At 30.5% G+C, this 25,419-nt stretch overlaps 1 protein-coding gene across 5 annotated transcripts in view; it reads left to right on the top strand.

Moving 5' to 3' along the window:
* Window positions 1–25,419, top strand: part of LOC142331279 (CD109 antigen-like) — a 144,654-nt gene that overhangs the window by 58,906 nt on the left and 60,329 nt on the right. For 4 of the 5 annotated variants that reach the window (XM_075377065.1, XM_075377068.1, XM_075377069.1 and 1 more), the window contains 7 exons: window positions 1,191–1,391; window positions 4,181–4,368; window positions 5,391–5,551; window positions 8,350–8,457; window positions 12,716–12,783; window positions 18,925–19,098; window positions 23,420–23,650. In XM_075377065.1, the coding sequence (XP_075233180.1) occupies window positions 1,191–1,391; window positions 4,181–4,368; window positions 5,391–5,551; window positions 8,350–8,457; window positions 12,716–12,783; window positions 18,925–19,098; window positions 23,420–23,650 (1,131 nt within the window). The remainder of the gene's footprint in view (window positions 1–1,190; window positions 1,392–4,180; window positions 4,369–5,390; window positions 5,552–8,349; window positions 8,458–12,715; window positions 12,784–18,924; window positions 19,099–23,419; window positions 23,651–25,419) is intronic. The other variant, XM_075377066.1, reaches the window with a different exon arrangement.

The raw sequence follows: 25,419 nt of genomic DNA, 5'->3' as shown, positions 1-25,419 counted from the left end.
ATTTAAATGTTTAAATCTAATATTTCTTTTAAAAAAGTGGATTTTATTCTGATAAATTTTGATCCGATTACAAATAATTGAACTACAGAAAATAAAATGTTTTACTCAGGATTGGCTAATCTCTGGCCAATGCAAAACTAGCAGGCCTTTTGAAGAATCATTTCATAAAGAACTGTATGAGCATTTATGCAGAGGCAAAAACTGCCAAAAAAATTTGTTAAAACAGGGTGCTTCCTTCTCTGTTATCAATTTTCTTCTTTTTTTCTCTTTTTTTGGACTCGTATCATAGCTAATTTGTATTAATATGGCTCTTAAGTGCTAAAATTTTTTTTAATATATTAAAGGTATCTTAAAACGTTAAACATTTTTTCTAAATTATTTATATTTTTTCAGGTTAATTTCTATTTTACTTTTTAATTTTCTAATTTTTTTTTAATGTGTGTAAAGTACTTCAATATTTCCTCTTATCAAGGTTAAATATTTAAATATCCCTTTGCTGGATAATTAATTTTTTAATTATAATCTTATAGATTATTTAAAATTTAATATAATCTGCCAAGTAAAAAAAAATCATGTACAAAAGGGAACTGTGCCTTGATCCATGAATTATAAAAAACCTCCTTCCATGATTTCCAGGTAGGTTTGTGAGAGTCCGTTGCTTAAAATAACCTCACTACGTGAATAGTATTAATTAAATAGTTATGTAAATCAAGTAATTTGTTAGTTACTTTCCAAGGTAACTAGTAAATAATAAATTTAATTTATATCTTAGGCTAAGATGACACAAAATGATTGACAAAAAAAGATCCAAGAATTGAATTTGATGAAACAATTCTAGAACTGTACTGAAAATTTAACTTAATCAAAAATAAATATATATACACACACATTCTGATGAATTTTTCTTAACACCAAGATTCATCAGATCTTCTTTTTTTTGTAACATATGAAAAATTGGGGGTTACATACTTGTAACATACTTTCATGGGGTTCAGATTAACACATTTTCCACTTGTACTTTACTCCTGAACAATGAATTTGTATGCTCTCTTCTTAGATTTAAATTTTGTACACTAGACAGATGTGTTATCAACTGCACCATACAATAAGGTGTTTAGTTAGGTATGAGACCTTTTTATTATTTATCTGTCATTTATTTAGTGATATTATATTATAAATTATTGTTTCAGGTTGTATCTAAAGACCAGATACTCTATACAGGTGACAGAAAAATTAAAGAATCTGTAGGACTTTCTGTATCAACACTTGAGATACCTCTTGCTGCAGAGATGGCTCCAGGATTCAAGTTGATAGTTATTCACCATACTAAAGCAGGTGAAATTATCACTGACTCTTGTTTTCTTCCTGTTGAAGGATTTTCACGTTATGAAGTGAGTAAGCAAATTAAAAGTTTTTTACTTTTTTTTTAATTTATTCACTTTTGAAATTATAACATTATGATGTTAGATAGTGTCAAACATTTGGTTTTAATACTATCAGTAAAATAATTTTGTATCTTATGATTGTATTTAAAATTATTTTATAAAGTTGATTTTAGAGTAAAGACTGCTTGGAACTTTTAAAGGGATTGAATCACTTGCAAAATAAAAGTTGACCAGATGCCTGATGTTATTGTTTGCAATTTGACATTCCTCATAATCATTTTTAAGCAAGTTATGAGATTTTAAAACGAATAATCAACAGTGTTGTTGACAGTAAAATTTTGGTTGTAATATATTTTTTGAATGTTGTAGAGTTGAAACCAATTGATAATCACAGGAGGCTGGTTATTGAACATTGATATAAAGATGAATGAAAGAAGTGAGTAAGAATATTTTGAATGATTGAGTTCAAAACTTTTATCAAAAGTGCAGATCTTTTATTGTTACAACAGAAGTAGTAGTAGAACAGTAGTTGTTTGTATTTATTGAACAAAATTTTTGTCATCATTAGATAAGTGATATTGATTTCCTTAGCGCTTATCAAATCATTCACAAGAGATAAATTTAAAAATTTCATTGTTCAATTAATAAACTATTGCTGGAGACTATGAGAATAATCTTATGATGATATAAATTATACTGAACTATAGCTTATGGATCACTAAAAAAATGACTTAAATGTTGATAGCATAATGTTAAGAAGTTAGTTAAATTATTTATTAGTTTCAAAGAATGATCTGTGCTGAATGATTTTGGAAAAAGAAGTAACAGAAAAGATGCACTCAATAATAAAAAACTAAAAAAAAGAGAATTTTTTTTATCATGAGTTAAATTTTTTTTAATTTGTGACAATCATTCAAAAAATTGTTATAATTTAATTTTAATTGCATTAAAAAACTGTTTAACTCATAAATAAAAGTTTCATCAGAACTCGAAACCTTTACTATTTGTATCACTGGGACTTCCTACTTTTAATAATTTCTTACCTTTGATGAAATACCACTATGGCAGTATTATTATGAGCAAATGCTTTTTATCTCTGTTTATATTTCTGTTAAATAAAAATAATCACCAGATATAGAGGCCGCTGTGTTGACAAACTGTGTTCATCTGTGTGAGTGTGAGTTGTACTTAAAAGCGTATCAACTGCAGAAATCACCAAATTGCATTTACATCAGTATTAGGCAAATTCCACAATGTTTTATTTAATAGTTTTTGTTACGCCAACTTTTATTAACTTACTTATGTATGCTAAGCTTAATGTAGGGACCAGGAATCCAATATATTAAAGCTGAGTATATTTAACTTTTTATTTATCTTAATCATAAAAGAAGCAGCTAATAATTTTATTCAAATTAAAAAAAAAATCTTATTTCAAATAAGTAGTTTACTTTCCTGGTGAAAATGACTAGAATAGCTAAACTAAAGGGGAAAGTATAGTGATCATGACAAAAATGGGTTATTGGGTTTTTTTACAAATCTTGGGTCTTTTTACAAATCTATTAGGATTCAACTAGTTTATCTAGACCAAAAAAAATTGTATGTGTTATGTATGTGTGTCACGCTGTTTTTGGCCTTATATCTCAGGATTGACCAAACTGATTTTCTTCAAATTAGCTCAAATATTTTTATATATGGGATGTTAACATTTTTTTTCAAAATTTGTTAAGGAGGTGGGGGTCTCATGAAAAACCAATTTCAATTTTCGTTAGGCATTTTAGAGAAAGTGTTATTAAAAAAATTTTGTTACCTAAAATGAATATATAAATAATCCAAAATAATTTTTTTTCAAACAATCAACCCTCACCTCTTAAAACTGAAAAATATGTATTTTATTCTTTTACTCTATCTCCCTTTGGTTTAAATATGTTTGAAGGTTTATACTTAATATATAGAACTATCAAAATTTTGTATCTATCTACAATTTTTTAAATTAGAGACCTATGACCTAAAATGCAGAAAAGGTTTTTTGAACATTTTCTGTTTCTTATTTTAGCCTCTATTGAAGGGGTTGTTAGATTTATAAAAACTTAAACAAATTTGTTAAGCTTAACTTACATATGAGAATTTTTATAAATGTTTTTCATAAACTTTATTCCCCACTTCTAAAAAAATATATTTTGTTTTATGGCTCTAACTCTTAATTTTTATTATTAAAATAACATTTTGTTTTTTTATTTTGTAATCTCCTCACTTAAAGGACTATTGAATTTATAGTATCTTTGGCACCTATATTATATTACAGAGCCAAAGTGAGAAGCAATTTTTTTAACTTCTTTAATAAAGTTATACTTTTATCAGGTTATATTTGGCCAGCATAGCCAGGAAAGTCAAGCAACACTTTTTCAGTTTTTTTTTTTTTAATATTGTAAAGAATATATCAATTTTAATATTTTCTTTACCCAAAAAAGATTCTAACTTCTTTTTTTAAACTTGGTTTCTGACAGTTATAAAAATAACAATTTTTATCTGGAAGCTAACACTTGTATTACAATTGTTATCTGAAAGAAAATTTTAAGTCACCAGTTTTTTCACTATCATAATACTTTCTCCATAATATTCTTTATGAGTTGTGTAAAAATTTACTCCAAATGATTGTATTATAAGGTTGTAAAAGCCAATTTTTATTATAACCATTTAAAATATTTTTTTACAACTACCTTCATCAATTATTGGTGTTAATCATTTTTAATACGATCTATTTTTTTTTCAAGTTCTGATCATATCTTGTGTATTAGATGGAAGTTGAACTCAATACTGGTAAAGATCTAAAAGCAGAAAAAGTTGAAGTGCGTGCTAGTGGAGATGAAGGTGCTTTTATAGGTGTCCATGCTGTCCGAGCTGTAGCATACAGAATTCAGGCTGGAAATGAAATGACTAAATCTAGAGTTGTAGATAATCTTTTCAAATTTGAATCGTTTAAAAGGTTTGTAAAAATATTTCATTCACTATTACTTTTAATACATACCTTTTTTATCTTTGCATTTTAATTAAACAATTTTTATAATTAATTTGTTAAACTGTTGACTTCAAAAATCAGCTGATTTTCTAAGTCGAGAGTTCTATGGTTTGAATCCTTGTAAAGACATTTTCTTTTATATGGATTTAAATGTTAGACTGTGTATACTGGTGTTTTAGTCAAATTTGATTTTCCTTAGAGCAGCAGTTTCCAAAGATTTTTTTATGTACCACTCATGTGAATTGCAGATCAGTAGCGTACCACTGAAATATTAAATACGTAATATGACATTAGAATAGGGATAGAGTTATATCTCAGAATAGTAAAGCAATGAAAAGTTATAATTTTTTTATTTATTACAAATGTTTTAATCATTTTGTAATGAAAATATTTATTTTCTTTACAAAGAAATGTTACATTATACATTTACTTACATTACTAATTACAATATTCTTAAAGACTAAAAATTAATGAGAAGGATGGTGCTGAATACATGAAACAATTGAAGAGGTATCTGGTTCAGTTGGAACTTAATTATTCAGCTGGAATAAATTAAAATAAATGAATAAGATAAAAGTTAAAGATCAATAACTTGGAAGTTACTTAAACTAAACAGTAGAATATTGACCTAAAACTGGAACTGTATAAAATGTTTACCAAACTATTTTTACTATGTGTTAGATATAAAACATTTTATTCCAAGATTACAATTTAATCTGATGAAAGATCACTACTATCCACCAATTTACAAACTGTGTACTTACTGTACTGTGTACTTTACCTCTATGTTTTAATTCAGAGCTCTGTTATCTTTGCAATAGTGTTAGTTGAAATAAATTCTGTGAAACCTTTACCTAGATTTATCATTATTATTATTATTCCTTTTCTGTTTAGATTGTGGTGTTTTTATTATACAACTACTGATTTATTTATTTTTTTTTAATACAGTATTATTTACTTGTATTTTAGAATTTGTTTTTGCTGTACAGATCTTTGCATAAAATAAGGTGGAAATCAAGAGATGGTCTTGTTGCCGATGAAAGTCTTTATTTCCCATCCATGGATTATGGCCGTAATGCCAGAGAGTCACTTTGCCAAGCTGGTTTAGTCACATTTACTACAGAAAATATCCCAACTGATCCACCCACTGGTAAGATTATTTTTACATTGAGAAAATTTATATTCAATATTTGTATTTTTTGAGAAAAATTAACATCTATATATCTGAAAGAAAGTTTTATTTATTTTTTTAATTATTTTTTTTTGAGATGATATTACCTGATAATATTCAACTAATTGATCATTCCTAAAACATTATAACTGATTATTTAACTCTTAATAACAAAAGTAAGTTCAGTGGACTGTCATTAATTAGAGTTGATCTTGATTTTGAAAAATTCTTTGAAAAAACATGTGTTGCCAGTATATATTTTTATACTGTTTTAAAAAGTTATAATACAGATTTAAAAAATATTATTTATTATTTAAATTCTGCATTTACTACAAATTATTTACAATATTTATAATGGAAGTTAACTGAGGTTAGGCTGTGTAATGTTAATTAAAGTATTCATACATCTCTTTACACACATAAGTGTCATTGAATACTATACTCACAGTGCTTTTTAATTTAGCCCCCCCCCCCCATCAGAGATTTAATATTGTCATAGAGATTTTCAACTTCATTTCTTTTTTTACCTTTTTTAAATAATTAATTTGAATTCTAGTCAATCCAATCATACAAATTGTGTGGCCATTTATATGAAAATTCTTTTCAAATTTGAGTATTCTAGTTACACTAGAATAATATTACACTGCAGTACTAGTTACAATGTGAATACCACTATGTTTAATGAAGAACCCATGCTATTACATCTTCATTATTACAATAAAATGAATGTAAAAATGACATTCATTGATGAGACAAAAAACTCAGAGAAACAGGCATCCTACTGAAGTAGTCACATCCAGGATGAGCATCAGTATTTGATAGACCAATAAAGTTGTGTGTACAAGTTATTTATTTAGCCTGAAAAATCAATGTAGAAATGATGTTAGCGTTCCAAAAACAATTGTTCATGTTTTAAAAAAAAAAGATTATGCTTTACAGGTTATAAAATTCAGCTGTTACGTAAAATTTATCCACAAGACAAAATTATATGATTTGAATTCACTACAGGCATCTGAATAGATTAAATTATAATTAGATGATTTAAACAAGTTTATTCTCCAGATGCTATATTTCAATAAGTTTCAGGATTTCATCTGCATAAATATGAATATGAAAATGAATATTGAGTACTGAACCTCCATGTATCATAATGCATCAACAAGATGACCCAAAAGTTAATTTGGGATGTGCATTTGGTTTGTGCATATTGTATAACAGGAAACAACTTTCTGGATATGTTAGAGTGATATGCAGTGTACCAAATATCAGAGAATTCCATTCTCAAGTTAACAAAGCTCCTCCACATTTTGCTACTTTCATGGATTATTAATTAATGAAAAATTTCCTCAGTTATGGGTTCCTTCAACTCACAAAAAAAGAAAGTGTTCTGTATTTAAATAAAAAATTTAGACCATTTAAAAGAATGGATCACTGAAGCAAAATTAAAGAATGGTTCACTGTTTTATTTATCACACTGGATCTCCTCCATCATGTATAGCAAGAAGTTGTATATCATCTTGATGTCTTCAGGGCAACTAAAGAAGCGCATATTGGTATCAACTGAACAGGTAAGATTCTTAGAGTGTTCTCTTAATTTTGATGTATTTATGCCTTTGTGATGCTTTGTTCAAACTGACTGTTAAAAGCCTCTCCATTATTTTATGAACTCACTGAATTTACACTTACACTTTGATTATTTTTATAACTGTTCATTATTTAACTAATTACATTAACAACAGTTTTTGTGTTTTTAATTTATGTTTTATTTATAGTTATCTAAAACAAAAGAAATTACGTTAAAATTTGAAGAGCAGAAAAAAATGTCTACGTTCAGCTAATGTACATAAAACGTTTTAATTAATTTCCTTTTTTTTAATTTGAGGCAGTCTTAGATTTTAGTTACTACAGTTTTGATAATTGTTTACAGTATAGTAGATGTATTTCATACAATTTTTTTTTTCTCTCTTTACATAAGTTTAAATTTGTTTATATATTTATACATCTGTTCTTGAAATAATATGAGATAGCATATGTGATTCTTATAACAAGCAGTTATAAAAAATGTCACTGCAAGTACCATGATAAATAATGAGAATGATGTCAAAGAAAAGCTTACACCCTTGCCAAATTTAGCTGCAGAATTAAATTAATTTGCTGATATAAGACATTTTGTGTAATGGTTTAAGATTACTCATGAATTTATCTTTTAAAAAATATAGAATAAAACTGAGAATTCCTTTAAAAATATAAAAAATATATATTTCATTCAAATCTAGTAATAAAAATACAACTATATAATTACATTTCTGTGTTTTATTTGCAAAATTTGTATTTAAAAATATTGATTTTATTAATATTAATATTGAGTTGATTCTAATTGCATTGGAGAAAAAATAAAAGTAAAATAAAATTTAGTAATTGTTAATGGTTTTATTTTTTATTTTTTTCTAATACTGTCATTTTTTACTATGCATTTTGACAACTGCATCCATTTACAAAGAGTATCTTAATAATATTTATAATTTTGTTTATATTCCGGCTAATACACTTGATTTGTGTCAGTCTTATGAAAATTCTTTTAAGTAAATTTTACTATATTGTTGCACAACAGCATCTCACTACTGTTGGAATGTTGTGACATTTAGCATTATAAGTGATGCTCATTCAGATCAAATTAGATAAAAACAGTAAGTTGTATTATTTCTTTAATGAACAGAAATAGTACTGTTTAAACACAGAAATTAGTAAAAAAATTTATTTACAATTCGTTTTTGTAGCTTGCAACCATAGTGAGCCATTAACATGCTTTAATAATGACTGTTGTTTAGATGAAGAGAAATGTGGTGATTCCCCAAACTGTGAAGAAGTTTCTGAAGAAATTGATTGTGAGTAAATTTATTTTTTATCTTATCTTAGATTTCCTTTTAATAAGCTCTGAATAAGAAATAAACTGTTGTGGGTTGATTAATTATTATTAATTAATATAATTATTTATATACAAATTTATTATTCTGAATATTATTACTACTCAATTGACCTACATGTAGAGGATTAGCACCTCTGAGCTGAATACAGTAGATTCTGGATTCAAATTGCTTGGCATTTTTCATATTCTATGAAATTTATTTCATGATAAAAAAACTAAAAAAAAAAATAGTGATTTGTAATTGGGCATTATTCTGTTATTACCAGTATAACAACTCTGGTCTCCTTAAGTGCGTCCAGAGTTCCTGTGTTTGTGTCAATTTTCAGTAATTTTTTGGCCGCTGGTCGTGTGTATACCTTCCAGCAGTATCAAGATTCGCTGACTATCAGACTGTGGACACAGTTAGCGCTTTATTATTTCAGACTTATTATTTGTTACTTCTACAGAGGTAAAAGGGTTGCATTTATACGACTTGTACCCGCCTCATCACGGCTGAAAGCTGGCAATGACTCCTGGTCGTAAGACCCTGTAACAAGCAAGCGGTTTTCCCTAGTCCTGCTTGTAAAAGGTTGCACAAAAGTCATGGGCACTCAGTTATTAGTAAGGAGTATGGTTGTTACTTGAGAGCAGTTGAGATTTACTTTAACTCTCTCGATGGTTAGATTTAGTCAACTTAATGCCCAGGGAGCCTATGCAGTCCAAGTTGAGTTAGGTAAGGTTGTTGAGAAACGGAACCTCGATGTTCTTCTTCTACAGCATCCGTACGTGGTCAAGGGTGATTTGCCAGGTTTTTCAGGTTGGAGTAAGTTTTTCATTGGTGATAGCAAATCCGTCGTACTTTGCAGGAAATCTATAGATAGTGTCTTCATACGGTAGGCCTCTAACACGCATCACATCGTTGGTAAGCTTGCCGTGAATGGTTTGGACCTGATCGTTTTTAGTTCGTACTTTCAGTGCAGGGATCCCACTGAACAACACTTGGAAAGATGGGATAGAATTGTTAGGTTGGTAGCGGGTCGTTCTAATCTTATAGGAGTTGATGTGAACGCCAAATCGCTTTTTTGGCACAGTGGGATCACGGACGATGGCGGCAAATTAATCGAAGGTTTCATCGCGCAGTATCAGATTAATGTTTTCAATGTAGCCGGCGAGTTTACTACCTTCGCCGGTGCGCCGGTTGGTTTGCAGAGGGCCTTCCATGCTACCAACATCGATGTTACCACTAGTAAGAATATTTCCGGTAGGATTCTGAATTGTTCGGTAGTCAATGATTGCGAAAGCGATCACCGGCTAATAGTTTTTGATTGGGTAAGTGGGCTGCGCGATGTTTTTAGGGGTGACGTTCCTGTTCAGCAGGGGCGCTTCCTGCACAGGCGGGCTTTCTAACATTCTTGCGGCCAGGCTACGAGTTTTTGCTTGAAGTCTGGGCGAGGTCCCATTAGACGACCTAGCAGAAAATTTCTCTTCTGCGGTATTTGAAGCCGCTGAACAGTCTATTCCCAGAAGTACGGGTCGAGAAAGAGTAGTTAGATGGTGGACTCGGAAATTGACTGCGATGAAGCGGCCTGTGGGCCGGCTCAGGAGAACCGCACAGCGTGCGGATGATCCTGACCGGCGTGCAGCCTGATTGCGGATTATCGTCGGAAGAGGACCGAGTATTTTCATAAGATTAGGTCTTCTAAAGGTGATTCCTGGCGCTCTTTTGTCCATGAGCAGGGGAATAAAGACCCGTGGGGTGTTGTTTATCGAGTTCTTGCTCATAAGCGGAAAAAATGCATTCTTCTGTTGGCTCTCTCGACCCAGGATGGTGTTGATACAAATAAAGATTGTGTCTTCACTCATCTGATGGACGATCTACATCCAGATGATACCGAGGTTGGTGAGACCTCGTATCATCGACGTGTCCGAAGGGAAGTTGTAGGTTTTCGCTCTGAGATTATGTCTTCAGAAATTACTGAGGCAGAAGTCCATCAAGTAATTTGTAGCCTAGCTAAGAATATTGCCTCCGGATATGATGGTATCACGGTGGAGCTCCTTGTTCGCACAACTCGATTAGCTAGTTCAGAGGGATACAATGTAGGACATTCAAGATGTCCGGACAAGGCCTACAGCGAAGGCAAAAGTTGAGTTAATAAATCACCGATGCAAATATCTACCGAAGCATTTGCATCGGTGGCATCCCAACGAGGCCAGGCTTATTACCATAAGATGTAAAAAGTGAGAGGGTGATAGACGACTCCCGCTAAAGCCCAACAGGGCTAGGAACGGGAGGGGTGATATGGCGACCGGAATGTCACTAGGCGGGTGTCTTCCTCTAAGGGGTTGGGATGTTACCAGTATAAGTAAATACATAAATTGTGATATGTTCACTCCTTACATGATGAGTAAGAAGAGTGCGCACTAATAACTCATGATATAATAAATGTTTCTTAGACTTGTATAAAATTTTCATGTGAAATCACATTACAAACTCATTCGAGTAAAAGCTTACCTGTAAATTATACATTGTCTTCAATAAGAATAAATTCACATGATAAAATCAAGACTCAAATCACTTTTAGAATTGAGATTTATCCTTAGGCCATTCCTTCTTTCTATGGGATTTTCAGTCTATGCCAAGGTTTTCATGGAGTCCCAAAGCCAACTTCTTCAGTGATACGTAAAATCATGAAATTCTCATACAAATCTCTAAGAGTTCTCTACCAGGTTGTCAGGCTTCCAATGCTAGTTGCACCCTTAGATGTTTTCCTTGTTGAGGAAGACTGTGTAGCCCAGAAAAAGACCCATTGATATCTTCTGATCATTCTATATGCTGATTGTTTGGCTATGGCTCTTGTTCTTATGGTCTCAGAGGCTGTAACCAATGATGCTTGAGAAATACCAGCAAGATCAGTTCCACGATGGAACATCAAACATCAATGTTGATTTCAAATGTTTCAGTTTAGTCTTCTTCTGTAGTTCAGGGTTTTTTATTTCGTTTCAATAAACCTATTGAGTATGGTAAACAGAGTTGATGTTGTTTACTGAGGCCTTACAATGCTGTCCATGATATGTGGAGATGATTTATAGAACTTGTTGCTGCAGCCTAAGTGAAAGATTTCTTACCAGTTAGATTTTATAGTAACCAGTGGCGGCTCATATATAGGCAGCAACAGCACAACATTGTGGATCTATTATTTCCACTTGATATTATCGATAACATTTAATATAATGCGTCCTTTTTTCTTTAATTCTTTCTTGATAGTTGTACAATATGTAATCCTTAAGTTAAATGTCAGTAGTCATCCCCCAGTTTATGAAAAAGATAGAAAAATCTTTGTATGGAACTGTGTGCTTCACAGTTCCAGCGGTGTGGTGTTTGGCTGTTGTGCACATAGGACGTTGCATATGAGCTGAAAGAAAGAGAGATAGCACTACCGCTCTCATAGTGCCGTGCTGGTGGAAGGTAGTTTTTTTTTACTCCGCATGTGTGTGGAACATTCCTTGTTCGTTCCCTTTTCTAGTTTAGTCAGTGGAAGGAATATGAAAGTGGTTTGTATGAAAGTTGTTTTTTCAGTAGTGATCAGAAGATGGTGGAAAGCAAGGGCCTTTGATTGCCAAATCTGCCCAAAAATACGCTGGAAGGCCGAAAGAGAAGGTAATTAGTAAAAACTAATTGTGTATTTGTTTCTATGTACATAGAAATTTAAATTAAGCACCATTGAACTGTAGTGATTTTAAGCAAATTTTTATTTACTTATTATCTTATTATCTATCTTATCTATTATCTATCTATCTTATTATTATCTTATTATCTTATTATCTAATATTAAAAAATATTATCTGTATCATCATTTTACTATTTATTCAGTTAAATCGAATACAGTTTTTAAGCACAATGTGCTTAAAAGCACATTGTGAGATTAATACTGTAGTAATAATCTTCGTTTTATTTACGAAACTATTTCTTTTGCAAGCCTATGGCCTCCATTTTAAACTCCCACTTCAAAAAAAGAGGGCAATTTAGTGATCTCACAGAACATTGTCTACCACAGTTAACACATGCAAGGTAATCACTGCATCCTTATCCTTCACAAAAAATATTTTCTATTTTTATTCAAGGTGGCTGAAATTAATAATACTCTTGTAAGATTTAATATTAAAATTTGGGTGTTCATTGTCATTACTTTAAAACAGTTAATTTTACTTTAATTATACTTTTTTTCCATTTTGCTTAGGTGTTAATATGAATGATGATGAAAATAACGATTATGAGTACAAGATTTCTAGAGTCAGTAGGACTGCAGTAAGTATCAGTTAAAATATATTAATTATTTTCATACCTTGTTTTACTTAGTTTTTGCCAGTTTAACTTTTTTATTTCTCTCATAAAAATGTGTCTTATTCTTTTTTATGTTTTATTTCATAGACAAATAAAATATACCTTTTTAGTGGTCAGATATTGAAATAAAATGAAATATGACTGATCAATATACATTTATCTTCTTTTTTTTCTTAGAATTGTGGGATTTTATTTTTGTAGTCTAGTATAAGTTTAATTGTAAATAAAATAGAATGAAAAATAGTATGTTCTTGAATGTAATAAGCATGTACAGTTAGTTATTAGTGCAAATCAAGCTTTGTTATCATTACTTAATTGAGAAAACATAACCAGAACTAGTGAGTCTTAAGAAAAAGTTACATTGTAATTGGCTTGTACCTTTTCTTCTCGAAAGTATAGGAAATCTTCCTGAGTAATGGAAAATTCACTACTTGGACAAAAGTATACACAACAAATAAACAAATATATTTTCATCATGTACTGTCTAACTATTATCAATCAGTTATTCCCATGCTCTGAAAATAGTAACTTAAGTGAATAGTTTAGATTAGATTATCTGAAAAGGTGGATCAACTCTTTGCTCTTTACCTTAAAAGTCATATTTTTTGCAATTCTGTCTTTCTGATTCTTTAAGCCTGATTCTGTGCATTTAATAAGTTATAGAAATTTGCTAACCGAATCCAGTGCCGGCTTTAGGGTAGGGCGACAGGGGTGGTAGCCCAGGGGAACAATGTCTTGAAACCTTTTCTTTATTTTTAATCACCGGACACGGGCTACTAAATTTACTGGCTCTTTAAATAACTAACAACCATCTAAACCCACATACCCTAAGCTCCTCTCACTACAGAAGGGACATCAAACCAAAATCATAGGTTTATTAAATCGTAAACGGATTATTTACTATTTATAGTTTTTCCATCCGGCAGGAGTTACACGTTCAGACTTGTAAACAAGTGCGAACGCGATGACCCCTAGTTATATTTATTGCATTTGTCAGTTTACTAGCAGACCTGGACGAGTGCGATGCTTTTGTAACTTATAATTATTATTAATTCTTGTTTTAATGGTATTGTTCTTAACGAGTACACTACAAGTTTATTAAATATCGAATAAATTACGGCATTAAGTCTGGGGTAAGTAATTGCAAAATCAGTAAATATTGTGTTTTTTTTTGTGAAAAAGTTATATTTACAATTATTTATAAATATTACCATTTATTTTTTTGATGTTGTCTGTAATTAAAAATTATTTACTCTCGTGGCTTTAAAAACTCTTTTCTTTAGAATAAAATCTAAAATATTTTAATTACGTTTGCTAGCAATTTTTCCAATTAGTTAACAGGTTAAAAATGTTAATAAGGTTATTTTAACTTAAAATAACTTTTTCGAGACAATGCAGTTTAATGTTTGAGATTGTTGCAAAAATTACTGAAAACTAATTAGAAGAATCATTATTATACCATTTGTTTTATTCAAGTGCGATTCAGAATGTTTACTTAAATTTTGAAACGTACTTACTAAAATGTTAAATAGTATATATTTCGATGATGCTGCGTATTCATGTGTTACTTTCATATGTTTTAGTATCAAATAAATGTTTTCTTTTTTTGCATAGAATTATATTTTAATGTAACTTTTTCGAAATCCGTAGAACAGTAGTACATTATGCAACAAAAAGCGAAATTAACCACTTTTTTAGCAAGGATATAATGATTAAACATGAAATGTACAACAAATGCTTATGATAATAATAATAATCCAAATCTAAAAAAAACGTTTTGATTGCTGCTACACAGTTTTACAGTGCACGAATGGACATATTTAAACATATTTTTAATATAATTTTATTTAGCGTGATGAAAACTCTTTACGTTCTGAAGCAATCTAAACGTTCAAACCCCGGACAATACTAAAAAACCAGGACTATCCCAGCTAATCCCAGACGTATGGTAAGCCTACAAATAATGAACTAATCTTGCGCCGATGGTTAGTTTATTCAAAAAATTCAGATAAAGTATTTTGCTTTTGCCTCTCTATTTTTAAAACAGATCTTGATTTATCGTGGAGTAATGAAGGTTATCGCAATTGGAAACACTTAAATGCCGCTATTGTTGTGCACAAAAACAGTGCAAATCATAAAAATGTATTGTATGTTCAATAGTCTAAAGCCGAAAAAAGAATAAAAAATAAAACGATTGAACATTTATAACAATGGCTAATCGCAAGTGAAATGGAATTGGAATAATGTAGTATATAGATTATTGAATATAATTTTATATATAACAAAAAATAACATGGAGTTTCATGGATCTTCAGATAAACTTTTCCCACTGAATAATGAAAAGTATTTAGGACTTATTGAATTATTTGCTTAATTTGATCCGGTTATGACGGAACATGTGAATCGTATCTTAAGAGGAGAAAATTAAAGATTATCACTGGAAAAAATGTAGCAAATTAATTTATTGAATTGATGGCTAAAGAGGTTGACTTTGAAATTATTTTAAGTATTCGGAAAGCTAAGTATTTTATAATTATAGCTGATTGTACTCCAGATATCAACCATACAGAAGAATTATCTCTTAACAATAAGATACGTTAATTTATTTGAGGATAGAATAGAAGTTTGTGAAAACTTTTTAGGTTTTGAGCCCACAACAGATTCTACTGGAGAGGGATTAACTAAATATATATTAGATATATTAGTAGAATATAAGCTAGGATTAGCGAATTGCCAAGATCAAGGTTATGACAACAGAGCCAACATGAAGGGAAAAATAGTGGAGTACAAAAAAAAATTTTGAATAAGAATTCGCTAGCATTTTATTTGTCATGTGGGTGTCATAATTTATATCTTGTACTGTTTGATGCAGCAAAAAGTTAATAATTTCTATTAACTTAATTGGAATTTTAGAAAGACTGTTTTCTCTTTCTTTCTGTCTTGGTCAGGTGTTGGCAAATTTTACTTGCGCATATAAATAAATACTTTTACTTTGAAACACTTGAGTGATACATGTTGGGAGGCAAAAGTTGAGTTAAGGTTGTTCGTTATCAAATTGTTGATGTGCACAATGCGCGCTAATAGTTCTCACAGAATCAAAGCAAAATTTTGATTCTCTAGTGGCTCATGAAGCCTTAACTCTAGCTGAGCAACTAAAAGGTTTTACATTTTTAGTATCACTTGTTGCATGATACGATATTTTATTTCAAATTAATATTGTAGGTTGATGCAAAAACAAAAAATTGGTATTCAAGATGTTCAGAAATTAGCTGATGACTGTTATAAGTTTCTAAAAAAATATAAAGAGAAAGGATTCAAGAATGCCATAATAACTGAAAAGGAACTTGCTGTCGAGCTAAAATCTGAACCAATTTTCAAAAACAATAAAAGGATTAAAAAAGTTAAATGTCAATTCACTTATGAATCTGAAGATCAACCTATTGAGAACCCTGAAAAAAAATTGAAATGTAATTTTTTAATACTTCTTTCAGAGAACACTTTCTTTTGCTTCATGAACATTCTTAAGTTTGGAGCTTCTTATATGACATCAAAAAATTATCCTTTGACAAATAGACATTATTAAAAACGTGCAATGTTTTTCAAGAAAGATTAACAAATGAATCAGTTGTAGATATTGATGGTGTTAGTCTGTGTGATGAGCTCATCAGAATTGAATTTTTTTTTTTAAATGTTGAAGAATCTAGTCTATTAGCTGAATTTAATTTTATAAAAAAAGGAAGCTTGAAGATTTGTACCCAAATATAAACATCTTGTTCAGAATAGTTTTAACCATGCCAGTAATGTTTGCAAGTGGTTATATAGGAGTTTTTTTAAATTAAAACTAATCAAGGGGTACTTGAGACATGCATAAGTGAAAGTCAACTAAATAATTTAGCAAAATTATTCATTGAGCTTGAAGTAGCTGCCAATATAAAAATAAGAAAATTATTAAAACATTTGCAAACGCCAAACTTAGAAAAATAAATTTCTTTTAAATGAAGCATATAATGTAAAATTGTTGTAAAAATATTATCCTTGTATACATAGAAACATAAAAAAAAAAAAATTTGATGATGGAGAAGATGTTCTTCTACACCATCAAATATTAGAGGTGTTTTATTTTTTAAAGTGTAGTGTCTTAACACCCTCATCAAAATTTTTAGTAGGAAACTTACGGCCTTACATGGGACACCAACATTTCCTGCCTGGTGCACTGAAATGGCTAAAGTCGGCGCTGACCGAATCAACCCTGTATTTATGTCAGTTGACATTGTAGTATATAATTGTACTTCAATGTAATTGTACACATTGTAGTATATAGCACTGATAAACATAATTTTTGTTTCTTAACATGCGACACATGATTTTAATCTGTTTTTTGATGCTGAAAACAAATATGAACTCAGAATCTTTCTATCACCCACCATTTTTGAAAAACTTTTAAATTTTAATTAATATTTTTTTTCATTTTTCAATGTATAGTTAGAAATTTAAGCTCCTATGTTGTACTTTGTTAGCTCATTTTTTATTGTTTAACTTTGTTAACATAATTTGTGAGCTATAAATAAACAATGTTAGACAAAGAATTAAATCATATCATAGTCACATATTATGACATCATATCTAATACTGAATTTTTTGAGTGAGTCTTCATGGACAAGATTAATGATGTCTGTGCAGGTCAAAACATGTAGCTGAAAACACAGCTGTGTTGTTTGTATTAAGCATTGGATTTAGAAATGAATTCGTTTTGTTCAGTCTTATTGCTGTCTAAGTATGTTAGTGCAGTGTCATAATGCCTCAAAATTGTGTAAATGATGTGGATGCCTTTTGTTATGTATGTGGTGAGTTTACCGTAAAATCAATAGAAAAAACATTACACCTTTAATTAAAAAGCATATCATTTATACTTTAGTGTAAAATTGGTGATCAGGATAAGATGTGGGCTCCTCATATAGTATGCACTAATTGTTCTGTATATTTATGAGGATGGCTGAAAGGTACATGGAAGGCTTTGCCATTTGGTGTACCTATGGTTTGGCATGAACCAAAGGATCATGTAACCGATTATTACTTTTGTTTAACAAGTGTATCTGGAATTTCTAAAAAATCTAAACATACTGTAAAATATCCTTCATTTCAATCTGTAATCAAGCTGTACATCAACCTGTACATCACAGTGAAATTATTCCAGTTTCTAAGCTACCTGTGAATGTATGTTTCAAAAGCAGCGATGAAGAATCAGGCAGTACTGAAGAAGACAACAATGAATGGGTTGGGCTTCATTTTGCAAAAACATTTTCTCGGCAAACAAATATTTGACAATTACCACGATATTGTTAATCAACTTCTTACTTCATACAGAGCTATGGGATGTAATATATCTTTGAAAATACATTTCCTCCACTCACATCTGGAATTTTTCCCAGACAACCTTGGAGACGTAACTGACGAACACAGTGAACGTTTCCACCAAGACATTTCAGTGATGGAAAGCTGCCAAAAAAGGAAACGGAATACTAACATCTAGCCGGTTACCATTGGACATTAATTCGGGATGTGTCTGAAGCTATTTATAAAAGAAAAGAATCAGCGAAATCATTCTAACACAGTTATGGCCTTGCAAAATTATAAATTTACAGATTTTAATTATATTTTCCCTTAATTTTTTTTGAAGCATAATTTATTTAAAACTAAGGGTGATAGAAAAATTGTATTTACAGATCTGTAATGTTCGCAAAAAACGATTCAAGAAATGGTATCACACTTAAAGAAACATTAAAAAAGTTTTTTCGTCTATCAGTGTAATTAATGGACTTGGACTACTGGCATAAATTACTTAAGTTATTACTGTTGGGTTTGTTTGAAAAATACCAAAAGATTTAAAATGATTTCTCAGTGTACTGTCCAATTAGAAAAATGATCAACTTCCAATATATTGCTTATGTTGTCAAAGAGCTTATGTCATTGCTTATGTTGAAGAAGAGAACTGAGTTGTCAGACTCCGATATTACCTACATATTAAATATTGTATAGTTTACCATTAGATGATATTAAAATTAATATTTTTTTTAATTAACTAACAGTAAATATATTCTTTAATAGTTTCTATATGATGCTGAGGATGGTGATTGGGGTTGGAGAGAGATAAAGAAAAATGATCATGAAGGTATTGAATTTGAACCTTTATGGCCACCACAATATGCTGATGATTGGTATTTTACTGGTTTCACAGTTGGTAAACAAACTGGCTTCAGCATTATCCCTGAACCAATACTGGTAATTATGTATTCTTGTTGTTACACAGCTTTTAATTTTATGCAAGTTTTTAATTTTAGTTTCTGTTTTGTATGTACAATCATCAGTCAAACATAAACTGGAGTTTTGTTTTTAACATTTGTTAGTCCAAACCAAAAATACAAAACATGTTTATTGCTTTTCTACATAGTCATCCTGAAGTCTTACAAAATATCTCAATGATTGGGGAATTTTTAGATCCTTTCTTCATAAATAATTAGAGGATATATAATAAATAATAATTGATATGTAAATGATAAAAAAAATCCCAATCTAAGTTTTTAAACAGAGCAATTTTTTGTTGTTGTTAATGATATTTTAAATAATTAGGGCTTGGGTTTGTAACGTCATATCCCAAACTGCACATGCAATCTAATCAAAATGGTCTTATTCATTTTTTGTAATAAGCCCTACAATTCGACACAAACTCCTATACTATGATGTTGCTCTATAATTGATGTTCTCCCAGTTTCTCTTTCAGTGGCCCAAACTAAAAGAAATTACAGAGAGATAAATCCTGACTGTGTGGAGTATAGTCTAAAGTTTCATAGTAAATTTTGTACAGTTTAGCCTGAGTGCAAATGACTGTGTTAGGCCTGGCATTATTGTGAAGAAAATCACATCTCTGACTGGCTGATTGTGCCTTCTCTTCCTGTAGGCAACTTTCACTTTGTTCAAGAGCTGAGAGCAGTATGCAATATTCATAGTGAAATGTTTATGGAGAAAATCAGCGAGCCATGTGCCTTTCTAGTCCCTGAAGACAGTTGCAAGGCCATTTCCAGGTGATAGGCACATTAATGACTGTAGTTCCAGGCTCTAAACTGATATACCACTCCATACTAGCTGATTTCATCTAGGAATGTAATGATGTACTCATGTCTCATCACATGTGACAATTTTATGTAAAAAATTATCTTTCTCTTGTTGAAATTGATTCAACACCTTTGGCAAATTTCCTGTTTGTTCTGTTTCTGATTTTTGTCAAAAATCTTTGAAACCACCTCATGCAAACTTTGCAGAACCCGAGGTACTTTGTGATAATGGAATGGTCGCCTCCATGATTAATACCCACTTCCAAAGCAGTTTTATTAACCATAAGGTACTGATTGTTTTCAATGAAGTCACAGATCAATCAAATGTTACCATCTGTCACACTTATCCTTGAATGCCTCTGTGACTCTCATTTTTGACAACTTCATACTCTCCTTTAAATTTGCTGGCATAGTCGTAGACTTGGGTTTGCAATATCATATCCCAAACTGCACATGCAGTCTAATCAAAATGGTCTCATTCATGAAAAACTTCATGATAATACATTGTACAACCGATGATAGAATCACTTGCTCTGGCATGATGCTACTGAGCAGAGAAACATAAATGCTGAGGCAGCTGTTATGTCCATTCTCTCCCCACATCACCATCATCCTATCCTTTCCTTCCATGCAAGCCCACTTATGTTCATATGCAAGCCAGAAAACAGTTTATATTTAACTGACCCTCATATATACTTTTCATCACTCATTTCATTTTGGTGGATACACTCTTTCATTCCTTCCTATTCTGAGTCAATCTTTTGATCTTAATGTATATTCCATTATTATTTTAATTTATTTTTCACAAAATAAGTAACCCCCCCCCCTTCAAGATAGCTTTGTTTCTCATTCAAACTTATTTTTTTAAATTGTATAATTAAGTAAAATAGTTATGTGGTTAATGCTACTGTCATATTTTACTTATGATTAATTGTCATGTCATATTGATTATGATTAATTTTACATACCAATTTTTTTTAGATTTTTTCATACAATATATAAATTTTTCCTTGTCCATTTGTCTTGAAAAACAATGCGCTGAGGCCACAGACAGTGCTAATGGCATCTCTTATGGCTTTTATCTTTGTTAATTTATGGTATTGTTTGGATGTATCTTGGATGATTGTCTTTCACATCTCCTTTTTCCTAGCAAGATCCTACTTGATCTCTGTATCTGCATGCTGCTTTAGATTTGTTCTGTGTGATTATTCCTGGTTTGATGAACTCTGTTCTCCTTTTTCATTGGAATGAATTCTTTCTTTCTACTTTAATCAAACAACCAATCAACTTCTCCATTCAGAATTCAATGTATTAAGTGACTTTACATGATCTAAGTTAGTCTTTAATGTTTAAAAGATTTCCAGCTTTTGGAATAAATTACTGCATCTAATATAATATCTGGATCAGTGGCAGCTCATTGCTAAAATAAGTGGGGGTGCTAATGCAGAAATTTTTTTCTAGACCTTTTCAAGGCCATGTTTAAAGTTTTCTATAACGTAAAAGAACCAAATAGAATAGCTGGAAGCAGGATAATATTCTAATTCCATACTTTATTACATTCAAAAATATGGTACACGGTTTTTAAATACATTGTGCTTAAAGACAGTATTCGGTTTAACTGAATAAATAATAAAATGTCAATACAGATAATATTATTTACAAAATTAGATAATAACTTAATAAAATGTCTGCTTAAAATCACTATAGTGCAATGGTGCTTAATTTAAATTTCTATGTACACAGAAACAAATACATAATTAGTTTTTACTAATTACCTTCTCTTTCCCCCTTCCAGCGTGTTTTTGGGCAGATCTGGCAATCAAAGAGTCTGGCTTTCTGCCATCTTCTGATCACTACTGAAAAAACAACTTTCATATAAGCCACTTTCATATTCCTTCCACCGACTAAATTAGAAAAGGGAATGAACAAGGAACGTTCCATACACATGCAGGGTAAAAAAAAAACTACCTTTCACCAGTATGCCAGGGTCGGCACTGCCAGAGCGACACTGCTCTCTCTCCTTCACAGCCTCGCATGCAGCTTCTTTTGTGCGCATGCGCACAACAGCCAAACACCACACCTGGATGGAACTGTGAAGCACACAGTTCCATATAACAATTTTTCTATCTTTTTCATAAACTGGGGATGGCTACTGACATTAAGCTTAAGGATTATATATTTTCAAGTACAAAGAAAGATTGAAAGATAAAAGGACTCATTATATTAAATGTTATCAAAATATCAAGTGGAAATAGGGGGCGCTGCAGTTCCACAGTGCCTATATGTGAGCCACCACTGATCTGGATCCAGATTCAGTTCCATTTCACCAATCATCAACAACATAAAAAAAAGAATACAAAATGACTGACTCTGTTTTACAAATAATAAGCCATACTCCTTTTATATACAGAAAAAGAGACTGCTTGAAGTAATGGGCCAAGTTCTATTTAAGAATAGAGTTTTACCTATCATTAAGTATTAAAAAAAATTCTAATGATCAGCTGCAGTATGGTGATCAATTTTAAAATTGCTATTTTAAATCAGATAAGGTTGAAAACATTTTTTCACTTAACCATGTGTTTTAATAATACTGTTTTAGTAGATACACAGTTTTGGTCCTGACCAAGATTGTAATATAAACAAGTCAGATGCAATCTGCCTGTGGATTGATAATTGCAGTTTAGGGTGTATCAAATGATGTCAAATGTCTGTAGAACTGCCCAAGAACTCTCTTACGTGACAGAGGGTTTTAAAATATAAAGCAAACTAGTGGATGAGATAACTGGCTCACCAACCAGCTGTTCCTGTTTCAATTTAATTAAAAGTTTACACATATTTTTGTAATTTCAATGTTAAATTTCTATTAAAAGGCTATGAAGGAAAAAGAATTCTCATTAACATACATCTCTGTAAAATAACCTTCATTAAATAACTGCAAAACATTCTAAAAACGTTTTACTTGGGAAAATTTATTTCTTTGGGAAAAGAATATTTTTTTCTAAAGTACTCTTCAGGGATATTGTTTTGGGATATTAATAAGCAGAGTTGTGTACAAAGTTGTCTTGAAGTGGGATTATGTTGCCCAAGATATATGCAACAGATTGATTATTGCATTCAGAAAAAAGTGATTTTAGAAAACAGTGGGTCACACATAATGTTTAACTGTGCAGTAAAGTTGAAGTTGATTTGGAACAATCTTTTAACATCATCCACCCATGACTGAATTGTACATTAATTATCTGTTTTGTTTTTGCAGAATTCTGAATTTTTTTATAGAGCAAGTCCTCTTTGTTATTTTTTTACAAATATTATCACCATTTGTATATAAATAAAGACAATTGCTTTATTAATGAACTTTACTGGAAGTTCATGAGAATAAAATTAAGTTTTAATTTCTATGTTTATCTGCTTTCATAAATAGTAAATTAAAAATAAATTATTAGTTTTTATTTATTTACATGAGGATTTTTTTTTTATTTGTTTGTTAACAGTTTTCATATAAAAGACCATTCACTATGCATGTATCAGGACCTTCATTCTGTCGGCGAGGAGAACAACTTGGAATCCGATTGATCCTTGTAAATAATTATCATCTACAAGCCCTTGTACTAGTGCAGCTTATCGGTTCACCAGGTTACAAATTTATCCATGTTGAGATGGGCGGAATTGTTTCTAGTTATAATGCTAGATTATCATCGGGTGATCATCAAATTCTAGTTTATGTGAGAAATTATCAATAGTGCATTATTTGCTCACTTTAATTTCCATTTTTGTATTTAAATGTTACTAACTTGTTAGAGCAATAACTTCTGATACGTTAGGCGTTGAGTATTAGAAACTAAGTCTAAATAAAGGTAAATTGTTAGTTACTTTATTATTTAATAATTTTTGTCAAATCTTTAAATAAACGTAAGTGTAAGTTTGTATTTTTTTTTTTTTTATTAGTCATTTACTTAATTTTTATAATTTATGTGATGATCTTTAATAATTTATATTTAAAGTACTGTAAAATGAAAAAAAAATTTACAAATTTTTGGCTTAAAGTTGATCCACTATGAAATAAATAAATAGAATTGAAAGTTATGATGGTCAAAATTAAAGATAAATTGAAATTAAAAATAAATTGAGTACATGCTGTAGAAATGTTGTACACATATTTATTCATCTCAATTGAAACTGTATCCATTACTGTTTAATTTTACAGGTTAATGGAACTGGTTAACTTTATGTCTTTTATGACTTTATGTTTCAAATGGCTTTGACTGTTGACATTTAGTCCCTGCTTTGCTACCTTATAGTTTTCAGGATTCTGTTGTTCAAAGTGAAGAAGAATATATATTGAAAAATCAACAAATTCTAGTTTATTTAAGAAATTATAACTATTAATTATACAAGAATATCTAAAATGTTTTGTATTACAATGTTTTATTTATTTAATTTTATGTTCAAATGTTATTAATTTTAGTATTAGCCTCTAATACTAAAGCAACTGAATATTTGAGGTATTATTTAAGATGTTATTAGGTTGTCAGGAATCCTTATTTATTTCCTCAGGATCTTGGATTTTTTTAAATTTATTTTTGTAGCTGAAATTTTTCTTAATATTTTTATCTGTTTATATGTCTTTGTTTATATTTATATATGTTTTTATCTATTTTTATTGTGATTGTTATATGTCATGATATTTCTTTACAATAGTAAAATTTTTTTCTATTTTTTCAATCACATCCACTAATAAACACCTTCTAATACAATGACTGAGCCAATTCCTTTTCCTATATTCAATCACATTTAGCAATTTCCTGTTCTCCCCAATTCTCCTTTATACGTCTTCATTTGTTACATGGTCTTGCCACCTGAAATATATCATTCTGTGCCACACCCACATCTCAAAAGCCTCAAATGGTTTTCTATCAGCCTTTCTCATCATCCATGTTTCAGCTCCATAGGGCATTACACTACAAATAAAACATTTCATTAATCTCTTCCTTAATACTAAGTTTAGCTTACCACACAGCAGTCTTCTCTTCTTATTAAATGGCTGCTTACTTCTTGATATTCTTGCTTTAATTTTTACTGTGCAAGTCAGGTCATCAGTTATAAAGCTCCTGAAGTACTGAAATTTCTTCACCTGCTCTGAAAGTTCATTTCCTATTTTAATCTCAATTCTCTCCTCTTTTCCACCTAATCATAAATTTTGTCTTCTTTTTCTTTATCCTCATACTCTGGCTTTTGCAAGGATCATTTAAGTCATCAAGCATTTCACTTAGTTTACTTGGCCTCTCTGCCAGTACCACCATGTCATTGACAAAATGTATATTCTATTCTTCTTCCCCTAATTTTTATTCCACTTCTCCCATTCAAACAGCATTTAATTATTACTTCAGATATATAATAGTGTAAGTGACATGCAGCATCCCTGCTTCATTCTCCCTTCCAATTCCTATTCTTCCTGTCATTTCATCTCCTACCTTCACTTTTATACTCTGGT

The sequence above is a fragment of the Lycorma delicatula genome, chromosome 10 (genome assembly GCF_047948215.1).
Source record: "Lycorma delicatula isolate Av1 chromosome 10, ASM4794821v1, whole genome shotgun sequence".
Lineage (NCBI taxonomy): Eukaryota > Metazoa > Arthropoda > Insecta > Hemiptera > Fulgoridae > Lycorma > Lycorma delicatula.
Note: the sequence above shows the minus strand (reverse complement) of the source record. Positions and strands in the feature narration are given on the sequence as shown.